Here is a 13,693-nt window from a genome sequence, read left to right as displayed (position 1 = left end):
CAGCCAAGCCCAACCTAAAATACAATTTTGACTTTTATGTTGGAGGCACTTGGAACTCACAAAACTGCCATGTAACACTGTCCTGTAATTCAGAAATAGTGACTACTGACTGCTTAAAGCAAGGAGTATTGAAAGCAAGGAGAAACACCAGCCTGTAGGCTGAAAGGAGAAACTAGAACTGTGTCAATAATTACACAAAAAGAAGGTTTCAGTCATGCACAAGAAGAGACAAACTTATCTGTTTCTCCTTGCTAATGGCTTTATCTTGTTCCTGAATTATTGTAGGAGATCACAATGGGCCACCAGGAAAACTGGCTCCAATAATATGGACACAGGTCCAATTAAAATATGAATGACCTGGGCAATTAACACATGCAGCTCAGTAATTAGATATTGACTTTGGCACTAAAGTGGGAACAAAGTAGCTTCTTATATATTCACATCCTCACAGTATGTCTGGTTACAATTACAAAGTTCGAATATATTCTTTCTACAAATATTTATATTAAAGGTTCCTTTTTTGGCAAATAATAGAGTCAATTTTATTCAATATATAGTGTAATGACTAGATTTTTTTTTTCCAGCTACAGTGACACAATAATTATGTTGGTTGTGATTAATACCATTGTTAAACTAATATTTTGAAAAAGACTTCAAAAGAAATGAAAATGTATAAAACCTTATATTGCAGTATAAGCAACAACCTTGGTTAAATCTTTACTTTAAAACTGATTTAAGAAATTGTAATGGAAGCAACTATAAAGCAAATGGAAGTAAAGTATAAAGCCATATATAGTCTTATATGCATAATATTTAACCAATGCTTTATCTTATCACAGAAATGCCCCTGTTACACAAATACATGCATAACTATCTCATGTAGATAACTACCAAGTAGAAAAGGCAGCAATATAAATAAACTAAGAACAACTGGACAACTAAGAACAATGGACATTATTCCATCCTCACCCATATCTCTACTGTGATGTTTCCAGGGATACATATTGTGTTCAAGCCATTCAAAATTCACAACCAATTCTTTTTCTTAAGACTTAAATAGTTTGGTCCATACACTCATAGAAAAAAATCAAAAAAACCCCACAAACCTTGAACACATTAAACTTCCACATTTACTTCAATAAATCAGCTTTTAAATATTTGTAGAGGATATGCTTAAACATCTTTAATTGGCACTCGGGGATATTTTAATTAGAAAGCATCATAATGCTAACAATTACTGCAACAAATAATAAGGATAAGAATACCATAAATGTAAAGTGTGGCCTTGCACTTCAACATTCAACATGTAGAGAGATTTTCTTTTTTCTTCATAGCATTCAAAAAGATAAGCAAACTAAAATTCATATGATAAAAGAAAAAAATTAAATTCCTTTTGAAGCAGAAATTCTGAGAATACAGAATAGCTCTTTGATTGCTGCTCCACTGCTATTCAGTGGTAGTTAATGTCTGTGATAGCCGTACCATAAGAATTACATTTTATTATTTTTTTTTCTGTTAACATTTTTGATGGTGCAAGCCTTTTTGTCTCTCTCTCTGATTCATATCAAATAAGTTCTATCAGTTTTAGTGAAGGATTTCTATCCCCTTTCATGTAATAACTTTATTCTTTGCAGGGAATGGAGCAAACAGCTAGTTTGAGCCTAGAGCAGGAACATGCCCTATCACTTTCAACAATGATCATCTCCAGGATTTGATGAGAAATGGCTCTTACTTAGCAAATTCTACTACTGGTTTGAAAAACAAAACCAAATAGGTTTTGTGGGGGCTGTTATCTTTCTGAAGTTTTAGATACTAATTAATCTGATTGGTGTAAATCCTACCAACTTTTTTCCTCAAAGCAGGAGACCTCAGAGATACATTTCATCTCTCTATTCTTTTCAGAAAATAACAAAATTATTCTTTCATCACAGCAATATCGGCTGAAGAATTTAATTTACACTTTTGGCTCAGGATTAAGATCTGAACAAAAGTCAGACAAAAGCCTTCATTTTCAAACTCTTATTATGGAATTACAATATCCTTCAGCCTATGAGAAAATGAGTCGGGTAACTTCACAAGGATAATGCTGCAGCTCTTCCTTGCCTTGGGAATATGATCAGAGCTCCAAGGGGACTGACATGCCACAGGCTTTCCTTTTTCACTCCTGCATTTTGTTCTTCATTTTAGATTTAGCTAAAGCCCTAACTAGTCAGATCTGTAGAGACAGACTGAGAAATCCTGTAATGCATAAAATCGTACAAAAGACACTAATTACCAACTTAAAATTTCAGATCTGTGGGATGGAAATTTTACCTGTGAAAATCCTTCAAACTTCTTCTGTGCTTTTAAGTTTTCTTTTGTGGTTTACATTTAAGGTGGCTGCCAAGGTTGGTTTAAGGATCAAAGGTCAGAAAATTCAAACTAGTCTTTTCCAAATCATTCCAATTGTTAGAAACGTGTGAGGGTTTAATACAATATTTTTCCTACTGCACTACAGAGAATTTTCCTTCTATTTTCAGATAAGATTTCATAAGGAAATTACAGGAATGCTTTAATTTTGAAGCCCCCATTCTCTGACAAATTTGGTGAAATTGTCAGCTATATCTAAAAGTTTTCAGAAGCCACAAACTGATGGATGCTTGTGCATGTACACACAAACACAGAAAGGCAGTGTAGTCACAAAACATAGGCTTAAAATCAGGCCAGTCCTGAAAGATTCTACAGTCTTTTTATGGAGATTTAAGCAGGCAATTTGTAAGCCGCAAGTGATGACATTTGATCCTGGCTCAAGTACCTACTGGCAGCCTTTATAGCTTTTTCTATGGAAAGAGAAGACAAAAGAAGACTAAAAGTCCCCATAATTCCTTTCATTTAACTTTTAATGAGGAAATTTCCTAGAATTTAGAATAGGTACCAAGAGTCAAATTGGGGGTCAATATGGGTTTCAATCCTGTTCAACATCATTAATGATTTGAGTGACAGGGCACTGAGTACACTCAGCAACTTTTCTGATGGCGCACAGAGGAGTGGCTGAGGAACCAGACATTTGTGCTGCCACACAGAGAGACCTTGGCAGGCCAGAGAAATGTGCTGATAGGAACATTGGGAAATTCAACAGGAGGAAATACAAACCTCTATCCTGGGACAAAACAATCCTGGTCACCAGCTAAGGGCACCCAGCTGAAAATCAGCTTTGCAGGAAAGGTCCTGGGGGTCCCACTGGACACCAAGTTCAGCAAGAGGCAGCAATGTGCTCTCCAGGCAAGAAAGGTTAATGGAAACCACAGCAGAGGCCTTGGCCATGCAAGCCTGCTCTCATGGGATGCACTAGCCTTGAACTTGGTTGTAATCACATAAAATCTAATCTCAAACAGATATGAAATGATTTAAAATCTAGGAAAAGTGCTTCAAAGGACACAAGAGCTGTTCAGTTTGGAAGTTTGCCGATAGGAATGGTCAGTCAAAAAATGTTGCACTCTTTTGTGGTGGAAAACAGAACATGAGTGAGGAAGGTGGCTTTTTGGCTTCTCTTAGTGGATGCATGGTCAGGGGTAAGTCAACATTTTAGAGAAGGGGGCACTGCCCTTTAGAGCTTAGGAAACTGTGCCAGGGCATCCACATAGCCCATGGGCTGAATGGGTATGAGAGATAGGGTGCAGCAAAGGAAAATATGCTCTGGGATTGTAGGAAGTGGCAAAAAAAAAACCCTACCCCAGCTACACAGATGAGATCATATAGCATTTATTTATATCCTCAAAAGGTCACCTGATTGCTTGACTGAGAGTAAAATTTAAGAAAAATACTTGCCCTGAATGAAAACTGTGAGAACCAGGGAAACTTCTTTCTGTTTTGCTGTAATTAGTAATTTTGAGTTTCTGGCTAAAAAAATTAGCTTCCATTCTAACAAAACACTGCCCATATAGCTCAAAAGCTCTAGTAATACATCATAAAATGTATATATGTAAATGCAAATCCAAACATATACACACATACTTCAAGCAATGATAAGAGCTGCTTTTATTTTTCATTCACGTCAAGACCACTGCAGATCCCATTGTGTTTTTGGAAAAACTGCTGATGAAAATCATGGTGATTATCATCTTTGCCATTGGTAGTGATGAGAGAAAATACTATGTATTGTTGTCCCTCTTTTACCTCCCAGTATATTATTTAAAGTGTAGTGATACACATGCACAGAAAAAAATAAATGAGATGTTCAAGGGATTCAAAACATTTTCAGACAATAAAAAATTACACTCACAGTTCATGCAGTATTGGAAAAAAACAACCGACCAACCAAAAAACCCTCAAACAACCAATATCACAAAGTAAGAAAAATAGATCTAAGAGGTTCTTGTTATATCCAGATATTTTTTCATTTTCCCCCTATTGCACCAAGTTATTAACTTTTAGTGAGGAAGAAAAAAACTGTGATAAAACAACTTGCAACCATTTTTAATATATCTACTGGCCTTTCAAAGTAACAGCACTGACTGGATAAGAGCCTTTGGAAAATGGCACTTTCATAAATCTGCTGGTAATTCCTGAAAATATATTTAACACTTGCAGAAAGGATCTTTTTTAGCTCCTTCCATTCCATCTTCTTTTGAGATTTAGTATTAACCTGTACATGTGTTTTTAGGTTGCAGCTGTGATGGATGACAGCAGATTTGGACACTTTTGGACCAGCGGTGGGGTACAAAGACAGGATCTCTGTTTTCTCACTGTAGAGAAGGAGTGAAAGGGCCCAAAAAATGGGCTGTAGAGTCACCTCTGAGAGCTAATGGACTTCAGCTGCTCCCAGGGGCTTTTATGGCGGCAGAGGTTAGTACATGCTCTCCTAATGTGGATGAAAAACTAAAGCACACTGTTCCTTTGAAAATCCCACAGAGCTAGAAGCTTAACAGTACAGATAAGCCAGAAGCAAATTTTATAAAACATTACAAATCAGCACTAAAAGTGTGATAAATACTTCACTCAGAGGCAAACACACTGAGGTCAGAGTTGTACCTGCCTGCAAGTGTTGCTAACTGACATCCCTAGTGAGATTTTGGAACACATAAAATACTACATTTAAGACTGTGCCACTCTTTCTCCAAGCATGAGTCTAAAATGCATGTCCATATGCCTAAGTGAAATGTGAAATTCAGATATAGAATTGTAACCACAAAAAATAACTCAGAAAAGTAGGAAGGAAAATGGTGTGTGTGTGTGTATATACATATATATATGTGTGTGTGTATATACATATACATATATATATGTGTGTGTATATATATATATATATAACATTCACACAGACACATATACATATATATATATATATATATATAACTTTATACATACAATTATTTAATTCAAAATGTTTTAAGAAAATTTTTTGCAGGAATTTCTCGAAGTCAGTGCAAGTTTCCATTGATGAACTGTTTAGAAAACCAGGACACTTTTACTGAAAGGATTGCAAATTGTAAGGAACTAATCACAAATATGAGTGGCTCATTGAATGGATACTGTGTCACAGGCCTAGGAAGATACATTATGAAATAAGTAGATCTACATTTGGAGGCTGCTGAGGCCAACCATATGAAAATTTAAGGGAATGTCTGTCTCATTTATGCACCTCCCTGATGCCAGAGAGCAATTTGCAGCCTCAAGCTCCTTCCCAGAGCTAAGACTATTACTGGAAGATCATCATTTTGTGCTGCCATGGGATTTGACTTGCAGCCAGGAGCTGGTACTTGCACACTTCACTAGGAAGCAGAAGCTGTGCATTCAGTGCCCACAGGAGCTGTATATTCACATAAGTGGAGTTTTGGCTCCCAGTTCCTGTCCCCAGGGATTGCTACTTCTGCCTGATATCCAATGGCTTTTGAAAGCACAAATAGGCTCCTTCTGGAGAATTCAGAAGCAGGGTTTTATTTCTTGTGACTACTCCTATTCCCCTATTAAGTGCACACTGAAGGACAGCCAACATGTCCTTGCTTCCATCTCCCTTCAGTCTTCTTTCAACCTCCCTGATTTATTGCATTAGCTTGCTACACTTCACCAGGGTATTTTTTTATATGTAGTTAACCAACAAGATATGCTTGGGATAAGTAATATTCATGAGATTGCATATATAGGGTCTGCAGATTTATTTCTCTTTATATTTAGAACCAGACATAAACACTCAGTTCAGCTGAAGCGCCACAAATTTGGACAAATACAAATGAACATCTTCAGGAGTCTTAGAGGCTTTCCTAATAGTTACATTAATAATATGAAAGGAAATTTCAGTTACTGTAGTTACTGAGAGAGCACAGGACAAATGATGAAGATTTCATACAAAAGTCTACTCAGTTTCATTCTTGTTGCCTATGTTCTGTTTAAAATTTATCTGTAGACACCTAGCTGTTAATACCAAAGCCTCAAACAAATAGTGCATCATCAGAGTTAACTGGCATCAGAATATTTCTACTCAAACTTAAGCATTTTATACATAAACTCTATTTGATTTAATAGATTACATTCATATTTTTGCATCATTATGTATATATGTATATAATGTTATATCATAGTTATAATATTATGTCATTTCAAAACAAGATAATCATGCTGACTCATGAATATGAAGACTAATGTTCCACTGATTCTAAATGTCTTCTGACATACTTTAAAAAATTGCCTACAGAATGTTCTTGTGATGGGAATTTCACACTCTTTTTCAGGCTTTGAAAAAACAGTTGTCAAGGAAACTAATTAGTTCCACAATCATAATTGCAGTAATGATTCACATAAAGAAGACTTGAAGTTAAATAGTGTAACAGAGTTTTTACAACTACTTAGAGGTTATGTTAGAGCACTGAAAGGAAAAAGCCCCTAAGCACCTATAAAACTCTTTTTAGAGAGAAATGCTCTATCTTCCTTCTGAAATTAAATTAACTAAGCTACTTTTTACTTGAATGTCTAGAGACCACCTATGGTATCATTTACTGAGGAGAAATAAGTTTCTCTGCTACAGCAGTTATGGCAATGGTACAGAATAGTTTACATAATTATAAAAGGCTAAAGTTGGAATTCATTGCAAAAGAAGTAATATTCTTTTTCACATATGCAAAATTGAAAAGTGGCTTATCCCTTCCCTCAGTAAGTTTTTACTTATTTTTCTACTTGACGGATATCTTTATTTCCTCAGGACAATGAATTTCCCTACATTTTTTTCTCCCTTTTCTACTTCAATCACAGGAAATTTTATTTTTGAATGATAGCAATCACAAGGTCCTGCCTGTTTAAAAACAAGTGCACAGAACCTATTGAGACCCTGAATTTCAATCAAGATGCAAATCAACTTTATTTCAATTCAAGTGCATAAACAAATATTTGTACTAGAACTGGATCTGAGTCTGTGAATATATTACACATGTGTTTTCTTCACAATAAATAAAAGGTAAGGATGTTTACAATATTAAAAAAAAATTCTATGGAATATTCAAACATGTTGCAGAGATCTTGAGATAAATTTCCTGAAAATATATTGGAAGGAAACTTACAATAGGCAAGAAAATAATAGCCAGGTATTTCAAAATTTTCATGACTCATTCCAGCTTATTGGCACTGTATCAATACTAGTCAAGTATTCAGATTGAAATACAGGTATAAATAAGGTTTACATTTTAATATATTTGCCATTGTATTTATTCGGCAAGTTCTTTGTTGATTCTAATACACTAACATTTTGAAAAATGGCAGTCAGAAAATACCATGTTAGAGGATTTGGAACTTGATTTTGCAAGTGGTAATGATGGTACTGATCTAATTTGGAAATAATTATTAAAGATGTAGCTCATAATTTTAATATGAAGTTTTAAATTGTTTCCTCATAGCATTTTCTTAATAAAAATTAAAATTACTCATAATACTCCAGAAAATACCTTATTTTAGGTTTATTGTTAACTAAAGAATTTTTCATTGTTGTATTAAAAAAAAACCCCCTTTTATTGCGAATCATTAAAACTCATACACTCACTCTTAACTAAAATGCAGTTTTCTTAAATGGAATTTCAAACCTTCCTATTTACAGACTTAAAAATAAGACCAAAGTTTCTATATATTTCAAAAGTTGTAAATCAGCCTCATAGAAGACTGCTTGGTCACTATGTTAGGGTGAATCATCCAGTCAGTATCTAAACAAGACTACTTGAAGTCTTAACCTCATCAGATGATAAAGTAAATCCGTTATTGCATGTCTAGCTAAAAGCACATGTAAAGATGGAAATTAAATAAAGAATTCTAGAAAACTGCCTTAACCAGACAACAGGCAGTACAAGGCAACTGGAAAAGCAGGTGTATCTTAAAGATGGTATTTTTTGTTGAGTGCCATCAAGAGGGTTGAAGAATCAATGTTTCTTATATACTTAAAAATTACTTTATTACTAAGAGAAAAGTGGGAGACAGGATCCCATTTAAGATCCCTGAATCAATTTTTTTGCTGATAATAAAATCCGGAGCCTCACATCCTTCCAGTACAAGACTTCAGATACATTATGCTCAACTATACACAGTGTAGTATGAGTTGCTATGAGTTGGAAATAATTCATAGAGAGAAAACACGATGAAATTAACTTACCTGTAATAATGTTGGGCTTTGGTGGCATGCTGAATTCATACAATGTTGGCTCAGAATAACCCAGTCTGTTGGCAGCTGTAATTTGTACTTCGTAGCCCATGGTCCACTGAAGATGCTCTAAGATGATGTGGTCTCTACTACCCTGGACTTTTTTCTCTAGCCACTGGTCTTCCTTATCTTTCTGTAAAGATGAAAACATTTGTTTCAATTCTCCCAAGCTCTTGTATTATTTGTCTAAAGTCTGTATGCACATGATGCACAACGATATGGATCTGCCTTTACAGAGGTCATGAACACTTATCTAATTTTGGAGTTGTGAGTACTTAGGCTTTTTGTAATTTTGATTACTCATTATCAAGTTTCCACAATGTGGATTTAGAGAATTTTGTGTTCAATACTTTTAAAATTTTTGGCTTCAATTTATTCTTTGCTCAAATACTGGGTTTTATTTTAGAGAACAGCAGGCTAATAACTTATATAATAAAATGCTAAAAATAAATTATGTAAGAAGTTTATTTTATACAGACATTTCAAATACATTTTTGATCAATATTCATTCAAAAACCTCTCCATTAAACCAATTCTTGAATTGTTTATGAGTCCAGCTGTGTTTATATCAGACATTAGTTATTTAATGAAATATACACTAATTGCAGCAATTTGGAAACATTTTGCAGAACAGGTTGTATGCAAGAATATAAACATCATTGAGAATATATGAAGTACTACATCTAAACCTGTGAGGGGATACATGCAAATCTTTAGGATGGTGTTCTAGACAGAAAAGGATTCTCATAATTTCTCCTAGTTCAAGTAATTAAGACATCTATACATAGAAAGCAAATGAAGACTTAGATTCCAAACTTAATTCTGGCATTTCATAAATCTGGAGTTCTTACCTTTGCAATCACTACTTGAGTGTATAATACACGTAATTTTTTTTATACAAATAGAAATTACACAATTATTAATCAGTAGAAGGATAAAACAATATATATTGTCAAACAAAAAGTCATCTTATTCAAAGGACAGCCAATAACAGTCAGCAAGAATCCATGCAGTCCTACCTTTACATGACACTGATAGCATGGCTCAAATATCTCTTGAGAGACAGATCCTGGCCAGCCAACCCCTACAGAAATATAGACCCAATCAGTGGGTCTATGTTTTTTCCCATAAAATCATATGGGAAAATTTAAAGCCAGACAAACTTATAATACCTGCAAGTAGAACTTCTTAGCTGCACAATACTCAGTAGCTTATATTTAGGTTCTCTGCTAAACCATCTTGCTCTTCACTGATACAGGTTTCAGAGAAAACAGCAATTAATTTAGAGAGTTCAGGGACCAATCATGTTCTCTTAGACTTACTTTTTATTTGTCCCCAGTCTTCAGAAAATAAAGGATACACTAAATTCCCTTGTGTGTATTGCTGCAAGAATTTATTTGTTATCAGCTCTGAGGCTGATGATTTTTCCATACTGACTTCACCTTTTCATAAACTTTCTTGCTTTGTCTGCATTAGCATTGGTATTGTCACATGATAGTTCTGAGAATGAGTAAAATCCAACAAAACCCGTTTCCAGGAATATTTTCATCCAGGTGAAAATTCCTACCTGGTGCAGTGATAGACTAATGAAAAACATCAGAATGGTAGGTCAGTTACAAATAATGAAAAGTTTGCATACATTGGAGTAAAACCAGTTTGTTCATCATACAGTGAAAGCAGTATTTCCTGTAAAGGATATTTTCCCATATCCTGATGGATACTTTCTATTGCAATCACCTGAGTGAATCCACTCATATTGTCACTATACCAAACTCCTTTTATAAACTACACTTTTGCATAGCACTGCTGAAATAGAAGGAGCTAATACTGATTGCAAAATGCATATGGAAATACTCCTTAGAGATATTAGGAAAACTGTGTTATGTAGTACTGTACTTTAATGGCTGTTGAAATTGGTGAGATATGGGAGGAGTTAGAAGAAATGCAGCTAGATTTCAAAGAATACCAACATGAATCAGAAGTTCCCCACAAAATCTCAGTATTGTGTACAGACGCCATGTGAATATACCAGGGAATTCCAAAGGGTTTCAGAAACATAGAAAGACAAAAGAATATACTAAATTTGGAAACTGAAGATTCAGGCTAATACAGTTGCTGCAGAAAAAGACAGTATTGAAAACAGAGATTTGATTATATTTTGAAAAAGAAGTGCAAAAATCTATGTGATGAATGTAATGAAGCTGCATTTCTGCAGACAGAAGAACAAGTGAAAAGGCAGGTGTTCCACAATTTTTTAAGGTGAAAAATAGTGAATGAGCTGAAGTGTCACAAGATACCTGCATATGCTACGCCAGAGATACCATAATTTAGTTGAAACTGAAACCAAATGGTGAATTGAGATAAATGAACCAAAGTCCAAGTGTGAGTGTCTGAGTGTGAGGACAGAGAACTTTTTTGAAGAGTGACCAACACAAGTTAGGAGGAAGAGGAATAAAGTGTCTGGAGACCAAGGTGTGTTCTGAAGACAAAGAGATGAAATCTTCCAGAGTAATGTCTGCTTACAGCTTCTTAAAAAAGAAAAAAAAAATAGACCAAAAAAACAAACCCAAAACAAACTCAAAAAACCAAACCAAACAAAAAAAAAACAAAAAACAAGCAAAAAATGAAAAATAGCTTCTCTGTCCTTCATTATAGCTGTTATTTCAGCTATATTGCATTTTCAAGTACTTTCCTCTAAGCAGAGCTCAGTAATGTGTCCATGTTTGATTTACTACAAGTGTAGAAATGGAAAAAGAGGGATGAGAATACAAATCATGGGTCTGCCAGGTAAATCTTCCCACAAATCTCCTTGTTTAATATAGGAGCCTTTCAACTGTAGCTTAAGGAGCTGAAGACAATGATAAGAGATCACTACGAATCTTATTAGGTTGTTCTGCTATTAATACTCAAAATTTCTAGAAAGCTCTACATATGCACAGTGTTATACAACAAAAAGAATGAAACCTCTAAATTACAAACAGTAGTTTAGGTTGGGGGGTGAATTAACATAAATCATTAATATCAAGCAACAAATCCACATTTACAGAAACTCTGATGGGATCTGCAACCTCAGAGATTAAACTGTTCCTTTATTTGCATCTTATTTTGTTTCATATTATGCAGAACTACTCCTTTACAAAAGGCCACTGATAACGTAGCTGGTGACTGGCAGTTCTGGGGATTTCACTGCCCACTTCCATTACTCTTCAGCCCTATATCAACAGAAAATAAAATTAACTACAAAATCCTCACATCATTATTTTTTAAACGTGTATATATTGGCTTTATATAGTTTTGGCTCCATTTTTTTTCATAGTATAAGCATCAGCCAAATTTATTTAAGAAGAGTCTAAGAGCAAGGTTTTTAAGACACCTGTAACCTAACCACCTAAATACCCTGACAGAAACAAAAACAAAACTACCTCTCCTGAAACAAATAAATCCACAAAAACAATCAAAAACCAAACAAAGCAGCGTAAAACTTCAGTCTACAATGGCTTGACTGCTTCTCAAACTGAGGGCACGCCTGGCAACAGTAAAGCCAATTCATTGTTTAGGCAATAGTTTACTAGTCTGGAAAATACCATCTCTCTTTAATGGTCTTTCCATATTGTATCCTAAATTACATTCTCTTATTCTCCATCCTCTCTGAATTGTTGAGCTGAAAGCTCAGCTCAAACAGACTTATTATGGTAGTCCCTGTGATGAAAAAATGGACAGGAGACACCACACTGTCTTGAAAGCTGGCAGGAAAAAATATCAAGAAATCCTCACAGAAGAAAATTGAATCATTTAAAGCAGTGACTTCAAAAGAATTAATTACATCAGGTTGCGGATTTCTAGGTCTGGTAATAAAGTTCAGGGCAAATACTGAACCAAGCACAAAACAGCTGGTAATGTACATGATGTTAAAATACACAGAAAGTCAGAGGATCTGGCAGGTAGACTGGAACTTAGAGATGCAAAAGTATTTCCCTGTTTCTTGGTAGGTATCTCAGATAATAAGAAATTATCTCTTTTAAAATATTCTATATCTATAAAATTTGTTGTAGAACCCACCAGTAAGGAGCAAAGTTAACATGTCCCACATCAACACAGTCAAAAAAGACAGAATGTGCTTCAGAGCAAAGCACATAAACTAACAAACTCTTATCTGCCAAAATTCAGAGCATTAATAGTAACCCTGTCACAGGTCAAAAAATTGAACAAATTTTAGGCCTGCAAAAACCAGTCACTTTAGTAAATTTTACTTGCTTATATCAAAAGTTTCATAATCATAAAAAAGAGTTATTTTTATTATTCTATTCTAATTCCAAATGTTCACTAAAATTTGCCCTGCCAGGGAAAAACAAAAAACAGCCCTCTTCCTCTCACCATACTATTTTTTTTTTTTTACTGTTTTTGTAGCTTACTGCTGGCATTCTGTGACCTGGCAGTATAGAAATGTTAAGACACCTATTCAGAACTTTCTTTTTAAGCATTACGAAGTAAGCTTAAGCAGTGTCAACATTTTCCAAAGGCTGCATTGAAGCCTGCCTTTCTCTTGTCTGTCTGTCCTAGCCACCTGCCTGCCCTGAGCTGCTGAGGCAGCCTCTCCCCTGTATTCCAACTGCTCCTTCCTCCCGGCCCTCCTTGTCTTGTCAACGCTTCCCTCTTGATTTTAATTTATTACTCTGGTACTTGGTAAATGCCCCATCAGATAACAGCCACTCACCAACTGAGTATACATTTCCATAATTTATATATCATAGAAAATATTGTGGATAAAGCTTCGCATCTGATGTGAAATACCAGCACTTCACCATGTGTGTCCCAATCAACTTTGGAAGCACCATAAGCAGAAGGACCAAAGGGACCTCCTAATAAAAAATATTAAAGAGTTCCTCTGAGAAGTGTGGTTGGCTGTCATCTCTGGCACCAGACAGGACACTTCCCTAGAGAATTCCCATCACTGCTCTTTCCAGCTGGCTACCAGGGAACAACTTTCCCTTGTTTTACTCCCTTCCTATTCTTTCCTAAGGTAACTTTTAAGTCAATGTG

General features: G+C 35.1%; 1 protein-coding gene across 1 annotated transcript in view; it reads right to left on the bottom strand.

The window, feature by feature from the left end:
* NCAM2 (neural cell adhesion molecule 2) overlaps nt 1–13,693 on the bottom strand; it is a 268,232-nt gene that overhangs the window by 24,444 nt on the left and 230,095 nt on the right. Inside the window, exon 15 of the mRNA XM_054270307.1 lies at nt 8,606–8,786. Within this exon, the coding sequence (XP_054126282.1) occupies nt 8,606–8,786 (181 nt within the window). The remainder of the gene's footprint in view (nt 1–8,605; nt 8,787–13,693) is intronic.

The sequence above is a fragment of the Melozone crissalis genome, unplaced genomic scaffold, assembly GCF_028551555.1.
Source record: "Melozone crissalis strain CALT ecotype California unplaced genomic scaffold, PUWL_Pcris_2 ptg000009l_1, whole genome shotgun sequence".
NCBI lineage: Eukaryota > Metazoa > Chordata > Aves > Passeriformes > Passerellidae > Melozone > Melozone crissalis.
The sequence above is the reverse complement of the archived record's forward strand: the minus strand, read 5'-3'. Positions and strand labels throughout refer to the sequence as shown.